Consider the following 23,726-nt stretch of genomic DNA (forward strand, 5'->3'; position numbering starts at 1 on the left):
GTATTTTGTCAAATGCTTTTTCTGCATCTATTGAGATGATCATATAATTGTTATCTTTGAGTCTATTGATGTGATGAATTACATTTATTGATTGACATATGTTGAACCAATCTTGCATCCCTGGGATGAATCCCACTTGATCATGGAGCACCATCTTTTTGATATGTTTTTGTATTAGATTTGCCAGAATTTTATTGAGAATTTTTGCATCTATATTCATTAGAGATATTGGTCTGAAGTTTTCTTTTTTTATGTGTCTTTTCCCGGTTTTGGAATCAGGGTGATATTGGCCTCGTAGAATGAGTTTGGAAGTGCTTTCTCTTTTTCTATTTCCTGAAATAAATTGAAGAGTATTGGTATTAGTTCTTCTATAAAGGTTTTGTAGAACTTGGCTGTGTATCCATCTGGTCTTGGGCTTTTCTTAGTTGGTAGACTTTTGATGACATCTTCTATTTTAACACTTGAAATTGATCTGATTAAATTGTGTATGTCATCCTGATTCAATTTGGGCAAATTATACGACTCTAGAAATTTGTCGATGCCTTTGATATTTTCTATATTATTGGAGTACAAGTTTTCAAAATAATTTCTTATTATCTTCTGTATTTCTGTAGTGTCTGTTGTGATATTTCCTTTTTCATCATGTATGTTAGTAATTTGAGTTTTCTCTCCTCTTCATTAGCATGGCTAAGGTTCTGTCAATTTTATTTATTTTTTTCAAAGAATCATCTTTTCATTCTGTCAATTTTTTCAATTGTTTCTTTTGTTTCAATTTTATTGATTTCATCTCTGATTTTAATTATTTAATTATTGATATTAATAATATCAATTATATTGATATTTAATTATTTCTGTCTTTTACTGCTTTTGGTGTTGATTTGTTCTTCTTTTTCTAGGGCTTTGAGATATAATGTTAAGTCATTTATTTGTTGACTTTTTCTTCTTTTAAGGAATGAACTCCATTCAATGAACTTTCCTTTTAGTACTTACTGCCTTCATAGTGTCCCAGAGATTTTGATATGTTGTATCTGTGTTCTCATTCACCTCTAAAAATTTTTTAATCTCTTCCTTAATGTCTTCTGCAACCCATTGTTCATTCAGTAGCATATTTTTTAGTCTCCAGGTATTAGAGTGGATTTTATTTCTCATTTTATCATTGATTTCTAATTTCATTCCATTATGATCTGATAGAATGCAGGGTAGTATCTTTACTTTTTTTATATTTGCTAAGAGTTGCTTTGTGGCATAGTATATGGTCTGTTTTAGAGAAGGATCCATGTGCTGCTGAGAAGATAGTGTATTCTCTTGTTGAAGGATGAAACATTCTGTATATGTCAGTTAAGTCTAAGTTATTGATTGTATTAATTAGTTCTATAATTTCTTTGTTCAGCTTTTGTTTGGAAGATCTATCTAGTGATGAAAGAGGTGTGTTAAAGTCACCCAAAATTATTGTGTTGTGGTCTATTTGACTCTTGAACTTGAGAAGAGTTTGATGAACATAGATGATCCATTGTTTGGGGCATATAAATTTATAATTATTAAGTCTTGTTGGTGTATAATTCCCTTGAGCTGTATGTAGTGTACTTCTTTATCCTTTTTGATTGACTTTAGTTTGAAGTCTACTTTTATTTGATATTTGATATGATATGGAAACTCCTGCTTGCTTCTGCAGTCCATGTGAGTGGTATGATTTTACCCAACCCTTCACCTTCAGTCTGTGGATGTCTTTTCCTATGAGATGAGTCTCTTGAAGGCAGCATATTATTGGGTCTTTTTTTAAAATCCAATCTACTAGCCTATTTCTTTTGATTGGTGAGTTTAGGCCATTAACATTCAGGGTTATTATTGAGACATAATTTGTATTCCCAGCCATTTTTGTTTATTTTTGGTATTTAATGTGACTTGGTTTCTCTTCTAATTAGATTTTCCTTTAGTGTAATGCTGAGAGCCATTGCCAAGTAGGAATGACGCATGGCATGACCCAGGTCATTTGCAGTGACATTGCATGTAAGGTGACCTTGCCCAAGGACCATGGCAGATCCGGGTTTAGGGCAGATCAGGGTTTAGGGCGGTTCCAGGTTTAAGGTGTATCCTGCTGGGAATAGGGCATATCCTGCTGCCTCAGGCGCGCCTGCTCCTTGAGATCCCTGTTGTGTTCTCCCGGGATTCAGAGAGTATTTTGGGATACAGAGCCCAGTGGAAGTGTGGATTTTCCCAACGTGTGTGTAGAGTGCCAGTGTGAGTTCGGGAATAAAGAATTGCTGTTTGAATCTACAAGGTTGTGAGTGGCTTGTGATTTTGTGCCCAGCCAGACTGCGGCAGTGTAATACCTCCTTCTGCTGATTTTCATCATTGTTTTTCATTTCCTCTTCATGGAATATTTGCTGAGGATGTTCTGTAATGCAGGCTTTCTAGTTGTAAATTCTTTTAACTTTTGTTTATCATGGAAGGTTTTTATTTCATCATCAAATTTAAAGCTTAATTTTGTTGGATATAAGATTCTTGGTTGGCATCCATTTTCTTTCAGAGCTTGGTATATGTTGTTCCACGATCTCCTGGGTTTGAGGGTCTGGGTTGAAAAATCTGCTGAGATATGAATTGGTTTCTCCCTATATGTGATCTGATTCCTCTCTCTAGCGGCTTTTACAATTCTATCCTTATTCTGTATGCTAGGCATTTTTATTATAATGTGCCTTTGTGTAGATCTATTATAATTTTATGCATTTGGTATCTGATAAGCCTCTTGGATTTGGTTTTCCAACTTGTTCTTCATGCTTGGGAAATTTTCTGATATTATTATTGAAGAGATTGTGCATTTCTTTGGTTTGAAATTCTGTGCCTTCCTCTACCCAATAACTCTTAGATTTGGTCTTTTGATGCTGTCCCATAATTCTTGCATGTTTTGTTTATGGTTTCTAACTTTCTTCACTGTGTGATCAACTTTATTTTCCAGATTGTATACTTTGTCTTCATTATCTGACGTTCTTTCTTCCAAGTAATCTAGTCTGTTGGTATGCTTTCTATTGAGTTTTTTATTTGATTTATTGTATCCTTCATTTCAAGGACTTCTGACTGGGTTTTTTTTTCAGAGTTTATCTCTTGAAGTAATCTTTTGCTACCTGTTTTTGCTCTCTTATCTCTTTGTTGGAGTGGTCAATTTTTGCCTGTATTTGCTCATTTAGGTCATTCTTTAATTCAGAGATTATTTTAATTATGAACTTTCTGAACTCCTTCTCTGACATTTCATCAACTTTACTGTCCATGGATTCTGTTATTATAGTATCCTGGTTTGTTTGGGGCACTTTCCTCCTTTGTTTTTTCATGTTGTCTATGTGTCTTCCTTTCTTGCAGTGTGGATCTGAGATATTAAAGTTTCTTCCCTTTATTCTTGTAGTGCCTGTACAGATTGTCTGTACCTCACCTTGATGTTGGGCTTCCAGATCCTGCTGATGTCCCTCAATGTATGATACTGCATCTAAAGGTGGTGGTGGCAATAGCTGAGGTAACTCGAGATAATAGTTAAGATGCCCCAAGATGGAAGCAATGTCTTACAGAGATGGAGCTGAAAGGGTGGGCCTCACACTCTCTTTGGGATGCCTGCACTGAGAAGCAACTTCTTCTAGGCTCTGTCTATTGTCAAAAAGTTCCGGGCTACTGTGTGGGGAAGGCTATGGTGATGACTGCAGGGTCCAAGAAGGAAGTGGGTTAGGCTTAGGCTCCCAGGTGGGGGAAGGGTGAACTCGACCTACCCTGGACCTGGGTTCTGTGCAAGTCAGTGTGGTCAGATCTGGGTGGGGCCTGGGCTCCTGTGGTAGTCTGCTGGTCGGAAGAGGTGACCCTGTGCTGGAGGCTAGGCCCTGGCAGGTGCCTGTTGGTGGAGGGGTGGATCTGGGCCCACTGTCAGCCTGGGTCCCACACAGGCCAGTATGTGTGGATCTGGGCCACTAGGCTTGACCTCTTGCGATATTCTACTGGTCAGAAGAGGTGGTCCTGTGCCAGAGAGTAGGTTTTGGCGGGTGTCTGCCCCATGGGTAGAGGGGAGGACCTGGGTCTAATGTGAGCCTGGGTCCTGCTTGGGTTGGTGTGGGCCTTTTCTTTCATTCCTGAAAGTCCCCAGTTCCTGGTTGTCCAGTAGCTGCAAACATATGAATCAGTGGCTCCAGGGATGGTAGGAATAACGTAGGACAGAGGAATCATGGTTCACTTTTAAACTTCAAATTAGATTAGTTTTAAAAAATCCATAACCAGGCACTAGTCTTGAAAGCAGACTCTGTTGAAAGAGAAAAGGGCTATCAAGAGACTCAGATCTTAAATAACGAGAGCCAAGCTAGGCCTTTGCAGATTATAAAATGTTTGCTGTGAGTGTAGAGAGAACTCAGGAAAAAGAGAAGCCACCCTCCCCCAGTGCTGGGGGAGAAATGGAATATATAGTGAAGTTTTCATGGGCATGATCTGTTCTACTGGTGGAATCAGAACCCCTGAAGAGGATTCGGTAACAACCAGATGGTCTGGGTCTCTGGAAAGTTTAGGGTAAGTTCTCTGCTTCTCCTGGAGTCTGTGAGCCTCTTAGAAAAGATTTGGCATGACTGTTGTGACAGCATGGTGTGTGTATTGGGCTAAGTAGACCCCTTTCCCCAAATTTGCTTTCATCTGCATTTGGAGTGGGCCCTAAATCCAATGACTAGTATCATCATAAGAAGAGGAGAGACATGAGTCTCCAGACAAAATCAGAAATACCTCACTTGTGTCCAGGGGACAGTGTGTGGAGCACAGAGTTCATGCTTGATGCCGTCAGGATAGGAAATTCCCCCTGTACCCAGGCACCATCTGGGGAGGAAACAGGTATATGGCCAGAGCTCCTTTGGAAAGAGGAAGCAGACCTAATGAGAAGTGTGAACTTGTAAAATGAGTGACTATTTACCTAAAAGAAATGGAAAGAAGACCATGTGTAGATGGAGGCAGAATTGGAGTGATGCTTCCCTGAATGAAAGAATACCAAGAGCTGATAGAAATGGGAAGAGGCCAGGAAGGGTCTTCCCTAGAGATTTTGGCAGGAGCATGGCCCTGCTGACACTTTGAGACTTCTAGTCTCTAAAACTATGAGAGAATAAATGTCATCTGAGGCTTCCTGGTACGTGGTACTTTGTCCAGCAGACCAAGCAAATGGAAGCAATGTGGGAGCAGGTGGCTATGCTGTCACTTTGGACCATGCTTCTGGTGGCCGTTGTCCATATGCTACCAATAGGAATTTGATTATGTATGGCCTGAATGGGAATGCAGATATGCTGAAGGAGCAGATGATCTAGACAAGGGAGGATACTGAGGGGGGCCAGGGACCCAAGGCTTCAACCCTAGGGGCCAACCTAGTGTTCCAGACACAGAGGGAGATCAGCCACACATCAGCAGACCCTGTGACAGGACATCAGTCTGTAGACCAGACCAGAAATACTTCATTTGGATGGAGTACACAGTTCATGCTTAATGCCTTCAGGATAGGAAGTTCCCTTTGCACCCAGGCACCATCTGGGAGGAAGCAGGTGTATAGCCAGAGCTCCTTTGGAAAGAGGAAACAAACCTAATGAGAAATGTGAACTCAGAAAATGACTATTTACCTAAAAGAAAATTTTCCAATTCAGAAAGCCTGAGTTATTTTTTATTGAAAACTTGAAGATTTGTGGGGTGTGTGTGTGTGTGTGTGTGTGTGTGTGTGTGTGTGTTTTCACTAGGAACTGGGTGCAAGATGAGAATAGATATAGAAAATATAGCTATAGTTCTTGCCTATTTGAATTGTAAGACATAAATGCCAACTCTAATCCCACCCATTCCTTAATATTTTACATATTGTGTTGGGTTTTCCTTATGTTTCTTTTCCTGAACTGTTGGCTCCCTGTGAGTTGAGATGACCTCATGCACTTTTGGACACATCTTCAGATATCTGTGTCCCCAAGACCTAATGGGGCTATCCTGAAATATAGGATAAAGTCTCATTGAATATTTGTTGAATAAATAAAAAATTAAAAATGTATAAATAATATTTCCTTTTATTTTTTTATCAAGATCTTTTTCAAGTTTTATAGAGTGTCTGGATTTTCATAGGGTCTTTTGTCTCAAACACATGCTCCGCAGGAATGTGAGTCTGGGGAGCAGACTCAGGGTCAGGGAGCTTGGAATAAGTTAGTGGCTCTAAATATGATTCTGGGTAAGAATTCCAAGTTAGAATCTTTCCAACCATAAGAGTCATGGCCTTGTGTCAGAGTCTTCTATGTCTGAATAAATGAGGGGAGAAGAGGAGGAAGTTTTCAGAAAGAGATTAGTTCCTGCTATGATCTTTATTTCTACTTAAAAAAAGTTATTTAAAACTCACACAGTATAAATTAATTCAGATGTAAATAACCATTCAGACAACCAGGAATTTGACAGGCAGAGGTGTCTGCCAACATGTCCTGAGTAATTAGCTAGATTTTTGCACTTTTTTCATTTGTTGGCAGCACTAGGCAACACTTACTTATTTCTTCTCTCTGACTGGATGGTGCTGATTCTAGGAGTTAAAAAAAAAGACTTTGGGTTTTGGTGATCAGCCTCTCATGCTTTGGAACCTACCTTGGGGGCTCTCCAAGTTCCGTTCTTTGAAGATGATTTCCTAGTTCTGAAGGTGATTTAGCATTAAGCCTTGGGCCAAGCCACTGACTGATCCCTGACCCATTTCTTTTACTTTGGAGCCATTTTACTGAGGATCATAATATCTATCAACTTCCCACATCCTTGTGAGAATTGATTAAAGAGCCTGAGCTGTGGAGAGGAAAGTGGCCAAGTGAGCACAATTATGGCTTTTAAGAAAACCCAAAACACACCAGTCGATTTTCTAAGTTTGGATCTGCTTCTGCCTCACCTCTGCCAGGATGTTAGGGCAGCTGAGTAATTCTCAGGGGCAGAGGCTCAAGCCCTGCCACAAAATGTCATTAAATTCACAACATCTCCAATCACTTTCTGTCCAAGTCTGACCCCATGGATGTGGAAGCACTTTGAAGTTATAGCATGTTATAGAAATAGGCATTATCAGTCACCATCATTATAAGTATACATTCTGAATCAAAATAATGTTTTTCTCTTTTCAGGTGACATGGAATATCTGGGGTTAAATGAAGGTCACATCCCTTTGTATGCACAGGCAAAACTGATTTGTTCTGGGGGAGCTGTAGGCTGCAGCCTCTTTCCAAGTGACCCCTAGGGGGTTTGATCAGGGTTGCTGTTTGTATAAATTGTTTGCTGACATTCGGCCACTTTTATCTCTGATGGCTGCCTTATGGCTTAAAGTAGTATTTCTGCCCCACATTCAAGTTTTGGCAAGGTGAACACACTCATATAACTGCCCAGTCCCAAAGAAAGGACTCTTGGCCCTTTGAGTGTTCTTTGAGTCTCTCTGTCACTTACCTCAAGCTGGAGAAGAGATTGAGAAGCAAGAAGGGAGCTGAGGGTGGTGAGAATGGAGGTATAGGTTGAGGGTTCTTTCCAGTTCCTCCCAAGTGAAGGCTTGCCAGTGGGGACCTTACTGTTTTGCTTAGAGGTTTGAGAATCACCACTTAATCAGAATACTTCTAAATGTCAGTGCAGTACTGCCCTTGGGTCCAAAAGTCATGTTCTTCCCTCATGTAAAATACATTCATTCCACCCTAATGTTCCCTGAAAGTCTTATTCATTCCAGCATCAACTTTAAAGTAAAAGTCAAAAGTATTATCGAAACGTCATGCAAATGAGACTTAAGGTACAATTCATTCTGAGGCTTTTTTTTTTAAATTTCTGAGGCAAATTTCTAGACAACTTATCTGCTTTCAAAATATAATGGTGGAATAGGCATAAGATAGACATTTCCATTCCCAAAGGGAGAAAAAGGAAATAAAAAAGGAGTCACAGGCCCCATATAAGTTCAAAACCCAACAGGCTAATCAATACTAAAGTCCAAGTCTTGAGAATAATCTTCTCTGCCTCCATGTCCTGCCTTCCAGATGTAAACCTCCCATGGATTTGCTGGACTCAGCTCTCAGCAGCTCTTCTGTGTTGGCGCATCTTGTCTGCAGCTCTCCTAGGCTGGTGTTGCATGCTGGTAGCTCTGCAGTTCTAGGCATTGTGGGTGACTCCATTCCCATGACTCCACTAGGCATTGCCCTTATGAGGACTCTCTATTCTGACTCCACACTTGCTGTAGGTTTCTGCCTGGACCTCAGACCGTCTGACACATGTTTTGAAAACTAGGTGGAAGTAAACATTTCTCCATAGCTCATGGGGTCTGTGCCTTGCATAACTAGCTCCACATGCATGAACCTAAGTTTTATGGTTTGTGTCTTCTACAGTGTCAGCTGGGGTAGCACCTGGCCTTGCTTGAGCAGTGGGTGGGGTGGCTGAATGGTGCTACACTGGAATGCAGGCTGCAGATACCTTAGGTGGTACAGGCCTGAGGGTGTGAGGACTCCTGAGACATACTCTCTTAAAACCTTCCTGCTCTTAAGACTCAGCATTGTGGACCTGTGATGGCAGGGGCAGCTTGAATGATTTCTACATGTGTTTGGGGTCATTCTCCCAGCTGTCTTTTGCTACACCTTGCCATGCACAACAAGACACAGAGGTCCCAGCTTGAGAACTTCTGGTTTTATAGATCTTAGAAATTATACTATAAAAGCCCATTTTTATTCTCAGAGGCTTAAGCTTCTATAACTTTCCAGAGAGGCAGCAACTCTGGGCCTTCTCCTGTGGGGTATATAGAGAGAGGATTAGACTTCAGGCTATAGAATCACATAGATTTGAGCATGAATTGTATCCAACACTGCTATTTGCTGTGTGACCTTGTGGCAAGTGCCAAGATTCTCTCAGTCTCAGTTTCCTCACTGGTACAATGGGAATGATAATATCAATATGTCAGAATGTGAGAATTAATGGAGATAGTGCACAGCAAGTGTTTGCACAGGATCTGGCACCCAGGAAGCAATCCACATTGATTATTAATAGCGACTATTTATAAACTACTTTCATGGAACACATAGGCATATAAGCTGTCATTAGCTGGTAGGGTCATGATGACATCCCGTGCTCATTCAGAAGAGACTTCCAGGACTTGTTTTTATCCCACTGTGAAAGCTTCTTTCATTTCCTGTTCATGTGTGTGTTTGTGTCTGTGCCTATATGTGCTCACTCTGATCTTTACAACAGTTTCAGGCATCTTTTATATGAAATGAGATAATAAGAATAATTAAGTGTCTCAGATCTTTTAAAAGCTGAGATTTTGGTAGAGCACAGAGGAGTAGAAGACAAAGACGACAGAAATCAGTGAGAGCAGAAGGGACTCTCAGAACATACTGAAGTCAATGTTAGACATGAAGTTGGAAGGGTGTGGGCTTCCACATCTCCAGCATGAACCATTAAGGCCCTCCCACTCAAGCTGTGCCATTTCTAAGCCAATTTCCCCTGATGAGGCAGCTGCCTCTTAAGCAGTATTGTTAAAATAGACGACCCATCTCCAGGTGTGGGAGGAACCAGGGCCCCAAACTAAATGGAGTATTTGTAACAAAAGCTCATTGTTTGCTATCTGTTTAGTGCCTGTTTAGTGGTGCCAATAATAGGAAAATCACTTGATTTCCACTGGAAGGCAGTGTTTAGGTAAGATGACATTTAGAAGAGTGGGGAATGCAAACATACCACTGCATTCCATTAATCCATCTTCCTAGACATGAGGATACTCTGAAATCGTCATTCCCAACTCATGCTCCATTCCATCACTTCTTTGACAAAAGTGTGGCTTCTTCATTTGCAGTGTCCTGTCCATCCTGTGTGCACTGACCGAGCTGGTACCAGGTGTGGTGGAGCAAAGCTGTTCATCTCATGGCAGCCAGGGAGCAGAGAAAGAGAGAGAAAGGGGCCAGGGTCCCAGTGCCTCCTTCAAGGGCATACCCCCCAGTGACCTAACTTCCTGCCAGTAGGCATCACTCCTAAAGAACCCAAGACTTCCCAGCAGTGACCAAATCTTTAACACAATAGAGCCTTTGGAGGACACTTCAGGAACAGAACCAAAAATGGTTGTAATGTAGTGGCACTCCCTCCTCCACAAAGAAAATCTCAACTAAGCTTCTCCAGAAATCTTCACCATAATTGATTTTTAGACTGTAAGCAAAAGAGTCTCTACAAAAAAGTTCAATGTAGTTAAACTTCCTATTTTCCTGTTGCTCTATTTCACTTGGCCACTGTCCTGGAAGAAATCAGCACTCCAGGTGCTGAATGCTCCTTTACTAGTTTTCACAAACATTTATCCAGTATAGTAGTTTGTAGAAGTGTGTTTGCAAATGCAAAATGTGATTAAAAAAAATTCTTTAACAAGGCCTGTGGCCTTGAGCTGGAGCTTCACAGAGATGTCTACATTTTTAAGATAAGAGAAGTTACCATTTAGGCTCCATGGTAATAGCTGGCAGGAGGAGGAAAGAAAGGGGAGAAGAAGCTCTCCCCTTCTCAGGTGTTATCCTTGAAGGGTTAACTTACCCAGAAAAGTGAAAGAAAAAGCTGCTTTATGTGAACTTCTGCAGACTGTGAACTTCTGAGCCCCTCCCCTTACATGCTGGGTATAAAGTTCTGAAACTACCTGAATTCGGGGTTCAGGGGATTAATTGATTACAGCAAAAGCTGTGCCCTCTAAACCTGGCTGCAGCCAAATAAAACTGTTTCCTGCTATCTTTGGTGCCCTGTCTCGTCTGTCCCTACAACAGTAATGGTAAACTTTATTTTGTATATTTTAATATAATAAAACTAATCAGGGTGGTAAGTGAGTACTCCAAAGCACGAGGACAAGTGACCCCTAAAGCCCAGACCTGGCCCAGGTGTCCTTTCTAGACATAGCCCCCTGACCCCATCTCCAGAGCCTGGGTGCCTCTGCTATGTAAAGAGGCTCAGGAAGGTGTGGGATTAGAGCAAGTAGAGGTACCAGATCTGGAGGCACATCTTACCCAACCTCGAAGAGCAAGAATGTCTGCCTCATTTCCAGAAGAGTTCTGTCCTCAATGATTCAGGTGCAACCACCCAGCAGGGGGTCAGGAAAACAAAGTTTATTATACTCACAGGTGCAAGGAACAGGAGCCATGGCATGTAGGGCCACATGAGCAAGTACCAGTATAGGTCAGGAGGCAGAAGGGGCAGGAGAAAGGGAGAGTCTAGGTCTTTATTGGGGCTCCCATGGGAAAGGCAAGGTAGGGCAATTTGAAGAATTTAGAACTGGCTAATTTAAATAATAATTGGTGGCCTCTAGTTGCCTGGTACCTGGCTCCATGATGATTTAGAAGGTAGGATTTTGCCTCAAGGGCATTCAGGACAGAGAGGAGATGGCTGTGCTCTAGTTAGTCTGTATATCAAAGGTATGCTGTTTGCTACCCTGTACTATCTTCAGGATTGGCTAGTGCCAGGAAGGGTAGTCTCACTGGACATAAAGGTGTTGTTAAAACATCAAAATAGATGGAATACAAAAATATAAGCCAACAAAGGTCTTATGGTTTAAATATGAAGGGTCCCCCAAAGGCTCATGTTTTTGAGGTATTGTCCCCACTGCAGCAATGTTCAGAGATGGGTCTTTTGGGAAGTGATTGGATCTTTTGGGAAGTGATTGGACCCTTTGGGAAGTGACTGGATCCTTTGGGAAGTGATTTGATCCTTAGGGTGCTGACTTCATCCAGGGATTAATCTATTGATAGCTGAATGGATTACTGGGAGGTGATGGAAACTGTATGCAGGTGGGGCATGACTGGAGGCAGTAGGTCAGTGAGGGGTTGCTCTTGGGGACTATATCTTGTGCTTGTCCACTTCCTCTCTCTCTCTTTCTGTTTCCCAGCTGCCATGAGGTGACCAGTTTTCCTCAGCCATGCCCTTCTGCCATGATGTTCTGCGGCACCTAAGCAATGGAACCAGCTGACTATGGACTGAAATCCATGAAACCATGAGCCCAAATAATTTTTTCTTCCTTTAAGCTGGTTTTAACAGGTATTTGTCATAGTGACGAAAAGCTAACACAATAGGTATCAAATAAAAGATCACTTATTGATTAAAGAACTTTTAAGGTTGTCTATTTCTGCATAACAAACAAGCCCTAAGCTTGGTTGTTAAAACAGTAGCCATCCTTCATTTGGTAGTGATTCTGAGCTGTGGGCTGGGATTAGCTGAGGATTTGCCTCTGTCCTGCTAACAGGGCCAGTGTGGCCTTCCTCACATGTGTGGCAGTTTGGAGGCATGACTGGGACAGTTGGGGGCTGGAACACAATATTTAATAAATCTATGGAGATTTGTAAACAGCTTCTGGTTCAGCTGAAAGCATTTAATAAATAGAAACAACTTAAAAATTCATTATGCTTTTTATGTATTTTTAGATCATTTAATAATTTATCATTTAAATTATCATAATTATATTTAGAGATTATATATTTATATACATTTATTTGATCATAATTTAAGAATTTATAGAACTTAGATATTCTAATAACTTTCTTACAATTTATAATTTTTCTTGTTTCAAGTAGAATATATTTCTTGGCTTCTATACTTTCTTTTATTTGTACTTATATACTTAGTTATTTTGCTGAATTAAATTATTGGTTTAACAGACAAATTTCTTGTAAAGTATAGACACCACTTGTTATAATTTGGATCTTGAATTTCCCCCAAATTTCCATGTGTAAAAGTTCATGTGAAAAAAGGCTAGCTTGGCTCCATAGTTTAACTATTGTGAATTGTGCTACTATAAACATTGATGTGGCTGTGTCCCTGTAGTATGCTGTTTTTAAGTCCTTTGGGTATAAACCAAGGAGAGGGACAGCTGGGTCAAATGGTGGGTCCACTCCCAGTTTTCCAAGAAATCTCCATACTGCTTTCATATTGGCTGCACCAATTTGCAGTTACATCAGCAATGTATGAGTGTACCTTTTTTCCCCACATCTTGGCCAAAACTTGTTGTTTGTATGCATAATAGCTGCCATTCTGACTAAAGTGAGATGAGATCTTAGAGTGGTTTTAATTTGCATTTCTCTAATTGCTAGTGATTATGAACATTTTTTCATGTATTTGTTGATTTATTGTACATCATCTTCTGAGAACTATCTCTTCAGGTCCTTGGCCCATTTATTAATTGGTTTATTTCTTTTTTTTTTTTTTGGTGTTTAGCAGCCACATCACTGTTTATAGCAGCACAATTCACAATAGCTAAATTGTGGAACCAACCTAGATGCCCTTCAATAGATGAATGGATAAAAAAGATGTGGCTTATATACACAATGGAATATTACTCAGCAATAAAAGAGAATAAAATCATGGCATTAGGAGGTAAATGGATGGAGTTAGAGAAGATAATGCTAAGTGAAGTAAACCTATCCCAAAAAACCAAATGCCGAATGTTTTCTTTAATATAAGGCTGATGATTCATAGTGGGATAGGGAGCAGGAGCATGGGAGGAATAAACAAACTCGAGATAGGCCAGAGGGGTTGGAGGGGAAGGGAGGGGGCATGGGGTAATTAATGATAGTGGAATGTGGTGATCATTACTATCAAAGTACATGTATGAAGACATGAAAAAAATAAAAAAAATTTAGTCTTTAAAAAAAAGAAAAGACTAGCTTGGTTGCCAGCCTGTGGTGCCATTGGGAGATAGTGGCATTTAGGTGGAGCCTAGTGGAAGGAAGTCATGGGGATTGTGAATTCTTGAAGGGGATATTGGAATCCTGGTCCTTTCTTGTCTCTCTTATGGCTTTCTGACTGCTATTGCCTTCTAGGCCTCCTCTGCTACATGCTCCTACCATGCTGTACTATGATGCTACAGGCCCAAAGCAATAGTGATCAAGGACCTAAACTGAAACTGTGAGCCAAAATAAATCTTCTATCCTTACAAGTTGATTAAAATCACGTATTATGAAATAGTGACAGAAAGGTGAGTAGAACCTTCTATTAATTTTTATTTATTAATCTTTATGAAAGTTAATTTTTATTTTTTATTGATTAACTTTTATTCAGTTTAATTCTCTACTTTAAAAAAAAAATTCCAAATGTTTACTCCTATTTTGCAAGTTATAATAAAGTGAATATAAAAATTTTAAATCTTTTTTGCATTAAAGCATAGGTTGTCCATTGGTGTTCAAATATTCTTTAAATTTTTAATTTCAATTCCTAGATCATCAGAGATATTACTTAATTCTGTTTATTTCACTTATTGTAGTTTTGTGGACTGAATTGTGTGTCCCTCCCATCCATATGTTGAATACCTAACCCCAATGTAACTATATTTGGAGGAAGGGCTTATAATGATATAATAGAGGTTTAGAGGGTTCCTAAGGGTGGACTTTTCATCTGATAGGACTGTTACTATATAAGAAGAGAAAAAGACACTAGAGGTCTCTTTTTCTCTCCACAGGTGCGCAGAAGGCCAATTGAAGACATGGAGAAGGCAGTTGTCTACGTGCCAGGAGAGGGTGCTTACCACAAGCAAAATTGTCCAGTTCCTTGGTATTGGACTTTCAGCCTTCAGACCCATGAGAAGATAAATTTATGTTGCTTAAGCCACTCTATTTGTGGTATTTTATTATGGCAGCCTGGGAACACTAACACCATAGTAAATATAAAACTTATGAAGGAAAAAACCAGAGTGAGTTATTGGGTTAACATTCTTCATTACATCATCTAGGGGTAATTAAATACAGTGACTTAGTGATAAATTAAAAATATTCAGAAGTGTTTCCAAAATTTTAGCTGAAATGCCAGACTTTCTCTCTAGCATAGAGATACCAGCACAGTCTGAACCAAAGGTTTCCATGAACATACTTCTCACTGATGCTATTTTTTCTCAAATATTCACAATAAAGTCTAGTACATTATTTTAGATATTATTCTTTTTAACACCACAAGATTCAAAAAAATTTAAAATTTCTCACTTTAAATAAATTATTAAAATGCCTTATATGAAACAGTTTCATAGAAGATGAATATTTTACTGTCTCGATTTATAACTTGTCAAATAAGTTGCTTTCTCATTTTAGAAGATATATGTTTTCCAACAAGTGGAACCATAAATTTGGAACACAGTGTATGCTCATATAGATATAATTATTTTTTAAAGGCTATTGAATATTTCATGTTTGAAAATGCTTGACTATATTTAAGCACTGGATAGTTTTAACATTTATAAGGATTCTTAATATTTTCAATTGTTTTATTAAAAACAAATCTAGATTTTATTTTTTCAAATGCATTATTATAAAAAACTGATCTTCTGATTGCTTTTGTTAATCTTTTGATGGATAATTACAATTTTAAAAAATCAAACCATGATTTTTGACAGAATGTCATTGCCATTCTGATGAATACGTAAGTTGTAGGGGAAGAATATCTTTTTCAAACTTCAAGTTTTTAGTTGGAAGGGACCACTATCATAAAAGACAGATTTACAAGAGAAAAGCAGAATTTTGTTAACGTGTATTTAATATATACATGGAAGATACTTAGACAATACATAGTTCTAAAATAGGTGGCTTTGAATTTTTGCATATACATGTAAATGTATATGTATATATGAATATATAATCTTTCATAAAAAACAGTTAATTTTTAGAAAAGTGATAAAAAAGGGAAAAGTACTTTGAATATCTAGGGGTGGCAACTTGAGGGATGGCAAATAATGGCCGATAAAGGCTAGTTAATAAAGGCTAGTTGATTCCTCTGGTACCATCTGTAAGCCAATACAGGTCCAAAATTGTCTCCTGTGGCCAACCTTTGTTTCCCCTGGTAGAAGAGGAGGTAGGCTTTTATCTTCGTAAATCTATGTCCTGATTGTTTTAGTCAGCTTATATCACTGTGACCAAAATACCCAACAAGAAAATCTTACTGAAGGAAAAGTTTATTTTGGCTCATGGTTTCAGAGGTTTAGTGCCTGGTCAGCTATCTCCATTGCTCTGGGCCTGAGCAGAAGGCAGAACTTCATGGCCGAAGGGCAAGGCAGAGGAAAGCAGCCCAGGACTTGACAGCCAGGAAGCAGAGAGGGAGCTCTGCTCACCAGGCACAAAATATAAACCCCAAAGGCACACTCCAATGACCTTCTTCAGCCACAGGGCACTACCTGCCTATGGTTGCTATCCAGTCAATCCACATTAGTTTAGGTTACAGCTCTTATGTTGTAATCAGTTCACTCCTGAACATTCTTACATTGTCTCACACATGAGATTCTTGGGGGACACTTAATATCTAAACCATGACACTGATTTTAAGCAGTTAGAGGAAGGGAAGAGAGCTTTCCTGTATCTGGTTCTTAATTGCCTTCAGCTCAGAAATTCTTCATATTTTGGGGTGGGTAACATATTCTGGTTTCTCATGAAGTCTTTTAATGATGAACTCTGAGTACCATTTACCTCCAAAGTAGCACTGGTGGCATATTTTTGTTAAAATAATAAAATTATTACTATAGAAATAAAAAGTATTGTATTATTTTGTAAATTTCTTGTAGTGTGAAAGGTGTTCCGGTCACTGAAGATCCTTTAGGCTGCAGTTTATTGTTAATATCACTGCTTGTTCTCTGTAGACTCAGATACTTGAGGTATATGATATTTAATGGAAAATTAATAAATGTATCCACTATTGGTTATCTCTTTATTCTGAGTTTGTTTTAATGTTTTATTGATAAATTTTTAAATTTGTAAATATTGAAACACTATACTTACATAAGAATTATAGTGTATGAACAATACAACTAAAGTAGCAACTATTCAGAATCAGTGGCAACCATGTGAATTCAGTATAGTGATAAAAGTGTCATACATTATGAAGTGCCTTGTGATAAATAAACATATAGGAAGTCCATTTATCAATGGTCTTTGTGGCATCCCATATGATTAACCTGAATGAATGAGTTTAATTTAGAATTTAATTATTAATTGACTTTACTGCCTACTGCTATAGCCATTCTACTCTTCACCAATCAGAACAGAAATCTTTTAACATTATAAGAGTCACTGCTGCTACACTAATGAATATTGGCTGAATAAATTATAAGGTAAAAAGTAAAAGATCTTTGAAGACAAAGGTTCTTTCTGGTTTGAGGAAAGATTTATCTTCTAGTAGAGATCCTGGGAGATGTCCCTTTGGGGGAGGAATGAGAGAGAAGAGAGAATGCTTTTGCCAACAGCCAGAGGGAAGCAGGAGGCAATTTCTTGCAGGCTAGAAAGAAGCCAAGGTTGAGGTCCTGGAGAAGAAGGGACTCATACATTACTGCATGCCAGCAATCTGAGGAAGAGGCAAGACCTGAGAAGTATGGCTGTGTGAGAGGCCAGAGCCAAGGCACTGGGACTCCCAGGCTTTCCAGCTAGTAGAGAGCAGACCAGAGGGGAAAGGACTAAGGACCAGTCTAGCAGAATGTCTCAGCAGGATCCAGTGTGAATCCATGAACAGGAGCTGCCCTAAGCTTTAGTGTTATGTAAGCCCCCCCAGCAGCTTTGCAATCTTGTGGGGAGCCCCAGTGAAGGTGGATACTAAGTTCCTTACCAGTCAAGCCAGAATGTGACTCAGAGTTAGATTTAAATTATTTTAAAGAAAATAAAGAGGCGATTTATACAACACACATAAATTTGCAATTCATAGCTTCACACGTGAATGTGTGACAAACAAGGAAACACTGTCCGAAGCCAGCCAGAGCCAACTTGCACATATGAGGGCACAGAGGGCAACAGACATTGGCTACCAGTGAATAAAGTCACTGTGCTCCACACGGAGCTAGCAATGGCAGGCACACAACTTTTTAAATAGTTATTGTTGCATAAATTATATACAAGAAAAGGGTTAAAGTGTCCAGGGTATGCGGAGTGAGGAGAAAAAAAATCTTTAGATCCTAGTTTGAACAAACCAGCTGTAAAATACAATTTCAGGACAACCAGGAAGCATGTATGGCAAAATGCTAGCCACTGTTGAATCAGATAATAAATGAGTGTTTTATGTCTTTTAAATTTTTATAAATAAAGTAACTTTAAAAAAAACCTTGATTCTTAGGATATTCCAAACATCCAAACACCCATGAGAGGAAAACAAAGATCTTAGGGCACATGGCTCAGCCTGGGCAGTGTTCTTTTCTGGATGGGATTCAAGGGGGTGTGTGAATACAGGTTGGGGATCCTGGGGGTGGCAGGATGGAGAACTCTGCGAGCTGGAGTTCACCTGGAGACTGGGGAAGCTTTCTGGCTTTCTGATAAGACCTAGCTGGGAAGCAAGGGATGAATCGAATATGCCCTATGGACATTGAGAAACTCAAGAGTTCATTTATGGAGAAAATGCCAGATATAGAGACACTCAAATTCTATATTAAAGGAAATGTCTGGTTAGATGTTCCTATGGGCATAATGGGTCAGTGATGGGCCAGGAGGAGGCTCACAGCCTGGGTAACTAAGCTTCCCAGAAATTCAAACTCATTCCTCTTCACGCACTGATCATTTCCCTGAGATGCCCAAGGCTGGAGATGGGACAGGAGTATAAGGCAAAGAAAGAAATGGGATAATGTTGAAAGAAACTTCATGGTGAACCAAGTTTTTCATTGTATGGGAAACACTTTATTGGCCTTCACTTGGAATAAACTGAGGTGTTAACTATACATGGGTAGGAAAAATTAGAAAACAAAAACTAAACTATGTATAAAGGAGGAAATCTGGGTGCAGTGGCATGTGCCTGTAATCCCAGCTACTGGAGAGGCTGAGGCAGGAGGATTGCAAATTCAAGGCCAGCCTGGGCAACATCGAAAAACCCTGTCTCAAAAACAAGCAAAGAAAAAAATAAGCAACAGATACAGAAAACCACCAGAACAAAAAACCAGCTCAAATTACTTGAATTATTGAATTTTCCTTTGATAATGTCTTATTGTTTAGGTGTCATGAAATTTTATGTGGTATGATTACAACAATGAAAATAAAGGACTGTATGTATGTATAAAGCAAAAAAAAAATGAAGCTAAAAATAAAGACCACTGTTTTGTTTCTGAGAATGGCTAACTATGCTATTTGTTTGATCTTCTTCATTTCTATATTTTCTCAATTTTCTTTTAAGGGCAATTTATACTGGAAGAAATACTTATGTGTTCTGGAATGACCTGGTCCTAGGGTATAAGAACCAGCTCCACAGTGCTGTGAGACCCAAGCAAAGAGGTGAACAGATCCAGGATTGCACCCAGGGCAGGTTATTGGAGAAATTACTGATGGAAGCATGGTCATGGGCAGTAGCAAGACCAAGTGGATCCCCACAATTTGGTCAGAAAGACAGGAGTTTATAAAGTGTTCAGGACAAAAGTGATATCATCCAAGTTAGAATATACCTAGTTTATCTCAAGTTAATGTCAAAGTGTCAGGCACATTCCTGGTACCTGGGTCCAGTTGTAAGTTTCCACATACTACTATTTATAGTGTGCTGGGATACTATGCCCTGGAAACTGATCAGGGCAACTCAGGGGTTGATCAGGTTGGTTATGACTCAAGGTGGCTGCAGATTTGTCAAACTGAATTTATACATTATGTAAATGTAAAGGTGAAAGTGATAAGGGGTGTAATCCAGAGAAGGGCTGGATTCACCAGCGTGGGATTTGTACAGTTGCCCAGGGTCTTATGCTCCGAAGAACCTCATCTTGGTTTAATGCTCTACTGTTGCTGTCTTAAATCATTCTTAATTTTTAAACCAGAAGCTTCATATTTTCTAAGCCCAGAGACAATTAAATGCAGATCTATTGACAACCAAGGTCAACAGTTCCTCGACATGGTACTGTTTCTCCACGCCAGATGAAAGGCACCTTCTAAACTGGAGGTGTGGCCAGACAGGCATCAACTCTGAGATTTAATAGAAAGAGCCCTGAATTAGGAATGTTCATATCTAATTCTAGTTTTGCCACTGGTTAGTTGTAAGGCTAGCTCTATAACTTCCCTTCCAATACTAAAGTCATTGGATTCACAGGGCAATTAGCATGCCAGCATTAGAATCAAGCAACAAGTGTTTTATCTAGTGCCTTTCTGTGCAAGGTACTATTCCAAACCGTGATGTAGTTCCACCCGAATTCATCAATCATCTTTTAGGGCATTGCTCATTTTTTTCCTGGATTGACTTATCTGAAACCCAAGTTCTTCTTTAAAAATTTTTTGTTTGTTCTTTTTAGATATACCTGACAGTAGAGTGTATTTTGACATATACACACACATGGAGTATAACTTATTCTAATTAGGATCCCATTTTTGTGGTTGTACATGATGTGAAGCTGAAACCCAGGTTCTATTTGGAATGACTGGAATCCCTTTCATTGATTCCTTACAAAGCAAGCATGTGAATTTCCAAGGTACTGGGTCACTGGGAGATAATAATCCCTAACGTTTATGGAATGTGTGTAGAAAGGCCAGGCTCTGTGCTAGGTTCTTATTCCCTCTATTTCTTATTTAATCCTTTTCATTGGTTTGACACTTTTTTTTTTTTTTTTTTTGGTACTGGGGATTGAACCCAGGGTGCTTTACTCCTGAGCCACACCCCTGCTCCTTTTATTTTCACTCTAAATTGCTGAGGGCTGGCCTCCAACTTGTGATCTTCCTTCTGCATCCTCCCATGTAGCTAGTACTACTTTTATCCCTGTTTTCTCAGATAAGAAACCGACGTTTTGAGAGATTAAGAAACTTAAGCTAGAAAAGGGTCTGTGTCCAAAAAGCACATGTTCTCTTCACAGTGCCACTAGGCCAATACCAATAATAATGGAACACTGTTGTTGCCTCTTCTACCCAGCAAAGTCCTCAAAATCTACGTTTCCCCAATCCCAAGGTCAAACGGTGGTGGTGGTGGTGGTGGGATGTGGAGAATGTCAGAGAAGGACGATAATGGAGAATTTTAGAGTCTGGGAGCAGGGCTATAAACGCAGTACAGTGTACTGAGTGCGGTAGAGTTTGGGACAATCCATCTAAGCAGCCACGGGGTACAACAGTCGTCATCTATCTCCAACCAAGATGAGGCAACGCTCCCCCGAAACCCAGTCCCCACACTCTTCGCTCTGATAGGCGAAACTGCTAGAACTAGAGGGGCGGCTGTGGGGTTTAGGCGCGAAGCACGCATCATACTCTTCCGCAGCTACCCACCTCCTTCAGACGCACGTGTTTAAAAAGAGTCCCTGGCTCACCCGGCCCGCTCCACCTCTGCTGGGTCGCGGGCCCCGCCTGCACTACTGGCCTCAAGTTTCATCCGAAAGGCTAGTGCGCACGACTGCAGTGGCGGCGGCGACCAAGCGCCCAGCCGCGTTTTGCCACCCACCTTTCCCAGCCCCCGCCGCCGCAGTCTCCGCCCGCCGGGGAGGGCGTGCTCGGCGGAGCCCGAGCGAGGGTGGGGCGCGGAGAGGGAGGGGATCCCGGGCCGCGCCGCTACATTTCTCCCAGTGGCAGAGGCAGAGGCAGCGGCGGCAGCAGCAGGTGGAGCGAGCTCCGCCTCAAGCAGCACTTGGCCAGAAACCCGCTGCTACAACCGCCCGGGAGGGAGCTGGTCCGCTGGGCTGGAGTCCATACCCGCCCCGGTCCGACCCCCAGTTTCCCAGGCACTGGGGTTACCGAAGCCGGTATCCCTGGGCCGCGGTTGGGGCCGGGGCCGGGGCCGGGAGCGCCTCGGAGCGCACAGCTGCGCTGTTCTGGAAGCCCACGTCCGGGACGCAGGATTAACGGGACCTGGCTTTTCTGGGCTATTCAAAGACGTGTTCTCCCGGAAAAGAGTCATTGTTGACTGTGGGTTTTGGGAGAAGCTTGGAGTCCTCCTGGACACCTCGCTGGACGCTCTCCATTTGCGCCTGGCTGGCGCGGGAGGGTCCTGAGCAACGCGCTTGCCTTTCCTCTTCAGCTTAGGCGCGGAAAGCCGAGAGCTCTTTCCTGGGGAACGGGACCTCCTCATTTGGTACTCCGTGGAATCCTAGCATCTCTCCTCTTGTTGGTCTCCAGGGCCTCGCTAGTTGGCACTAATCTGCAGGTGTTCTCTACCGATTTGGTTTCTTCTTCGATTTGGGGACACTTGTCACCAAGGACTCTCTACGCACCTTTCCCTGTCTTCGCGGGTGGGCTGGGTCTTAGGTCTCCAGAGCCTGCGGGAATTCTATCCTTATTCGCTGACTCTAAAGCCTCTCACCGCTAGCGGTGCCAACCCCTAGCCACTGGCCTCCAGGGGAGTGTGCAGACGGGACTCTGTTCTTCCCCCGTTTGAGGGAGTGCGGCCCTCTGGGGGCATTCGTCTTTTAGGGCTTCTTTGTGTTTGGGAGATTGGGATCCCTTGGCCATGGCCTTCACTTTCGCCGCTTTCTGCTACATGCTGTCCCTGGTGCTCTGCGCTGCGCTCATCTTCTTCGCCATCTGGCACGTGAGTAACCCGCAGCGGTTTCTAACTCTTTTCATTCGCCCCAAACACGCTCCTGTCCACCTCCTTTTCTGATTGCACCTCACTTTCTTCCCAAAGCGGTGTGGGTGGTCTGGGAAGCAAGCCAGGCGCACCTGCGTGTTACTCTCTGCAGATCCCATGTCCCGGGGCAGGAGACAGTTCGCCGAATTCTGAGGCTCTGAGGCGCAGCAACGAGGGGCGCGCCCTGGGTACCCTAACTGGAGGCAGAGGGATCGTTGGTGCCCGGGATAGCGCACCCTCCCCAGGGTCTAGCGGAGAGTCCCTGGCAGGGGAGAAGTGGCTACCACCCCATCCTGCCTACTCTTTCCTCCTCTCCTCTCTTGCCCGCGGGAGAGGAAGGAGAAGTGCCTCCGTCGGACCTGGCAATTAGTCAAGTAACTATAACAACTAAACATTTAAAATGTCAGCATCTGTGGTGGGTTGCATTTAGACATAATTGGAGACAAAGTGGAAATACAATGGGAGCTCCTTGTGAGAGGAAGTAGGGAGAGGCCGGCCTGGAGAGGGGAGGGAAACAAAGTGACTGTGGAGGGCGGCGGGAAGGCAATGAAGAGGACCAAGAGGAGGCAAGGGAGACTGGGGAAGGAAAAAAATAAGGCCTGGGAAGTCTGTCCTGCTGGGGTTCCCAACCAGAGATTTCCCACAGGTGACACACCTGGCAAGTTCTGTCATGCGTAAGTGGTGCAGAATTTACCCCAGGACTCCCCAGCAGACACGAGTTTCTTGCCATCCTTTCATTGGACTAAGCTGGTTGAAAGCAGTCCTGAGTCATGGGTCTTCAGGTCTGGGGTGGTGGTGAGATGTGGGTTGAGAACCAGAAGCCCCCAAAGAGAAAAAGTAAAGAGGTGAGTGAGCAGGACTGAGGAATCTGGTCTTATAGATATCTGTGGGACGTTTTGCAAGTCCACTGAACTCTCAGAGTTTCCTTCTCAGAGGTTGGTTAAACTGCCCATTCTCTTTCTGGGAAGGTTGGTAAGAAAAAAGGCCAAGGTCAGGTGCTTTAGAAGGAGCACCCACCATGAATAGCCTGGCTCTACCAGCAAGCCCAGATGACAGGGATGGATTCTGAGGCCAGTTCCTGGAGGCACGAGCTGGTGAGCCTCAGAGAGATTGCATGCAATGGAAGATGACCCAAAATGAAGACCTGAAGGAAACTTCCGGGTGGGTGAGATGCTGGTGTTTTGTATGAGTGGTTTTTAGTATGAGAGGGTTTATCTTAAAAATAGAACGCAGCAGCTCCTGCTACAAGGCACTGTGACAGGGTGCAGAGGGAAACCTGGGGTGGAGGAAGGCTTCTATCC

The 23,726-nt window shown here is 41.6% G+C and overlaps 1 protein-coding gene and 1 long non-coding RNA gene across 6 annotated transcripts in view; both read left to right on the forward strand.

Moving 5' to 3' along the window:
* LOC106144923 (uncharacterized) overlaps positions 1-16,647 on the forward strand; it is a 128,605-nt gene extending 111,958 nt beyond the window's left edge. For all 4 annotated transcript variants that reach the window (XR_013426573.1, XR_013426576.1, XR_013426575.1 and 1 more), the window contains 3 exons: positions 11,858-12,006; positions 13,785-13,939; positions 14,420-16,647. This is a non-coding gene — a long non-coding RNA (uncharacterized LOC106144923). The remainder of the gene's footprint in view (positions 1-11,857; positions 12,007-13,784; positions 13,940-14,419) is intronic.
* A 4,731-nt stretch (positions 16,648-21,378) lies between these two features.
* The window catches only part of Cnih3 (cornichon family AMPA receptor auxiliary protein 3), a 111,792-nt gene continuing 109,444 nt past the window's right edge, over positions 21,379-23,726 (forward strand). Inside the window, exon 1 of one of the 2 annotated variants that reach the window (XM_078022908.1) lies at positions 21,379-22,386. In XM_078022908.1, the coding sequence (XP_077879034.1) occupies positions 22,306-22,386 (81 nt within the window). In that variant the 5' untranslated portion in view covers positions 21,379-22,305. The remainder of the gene's footprint in view (positions 22,387-23,726) is intronic. The other variant, XM_040277331.2, reaches the window with a different exon arrangement.

Source organism: Ictidomys tridecemlineatus, chromosome 10 (assembly GCF_052094955.1).
Source record: "Ictidomys tridecemlineatus isolate mIctTri1 chromosome 10, mIctTri1.hap1, whole genome shotgun sequence".
Taxonomy (NCBI): domain Eukaryota; kingdom Metazoa; phylum Chordata; class Mammalia; order Rodentia; family Sciuridae; genus Ictidomys; species Ictidomys tridecemlineatus.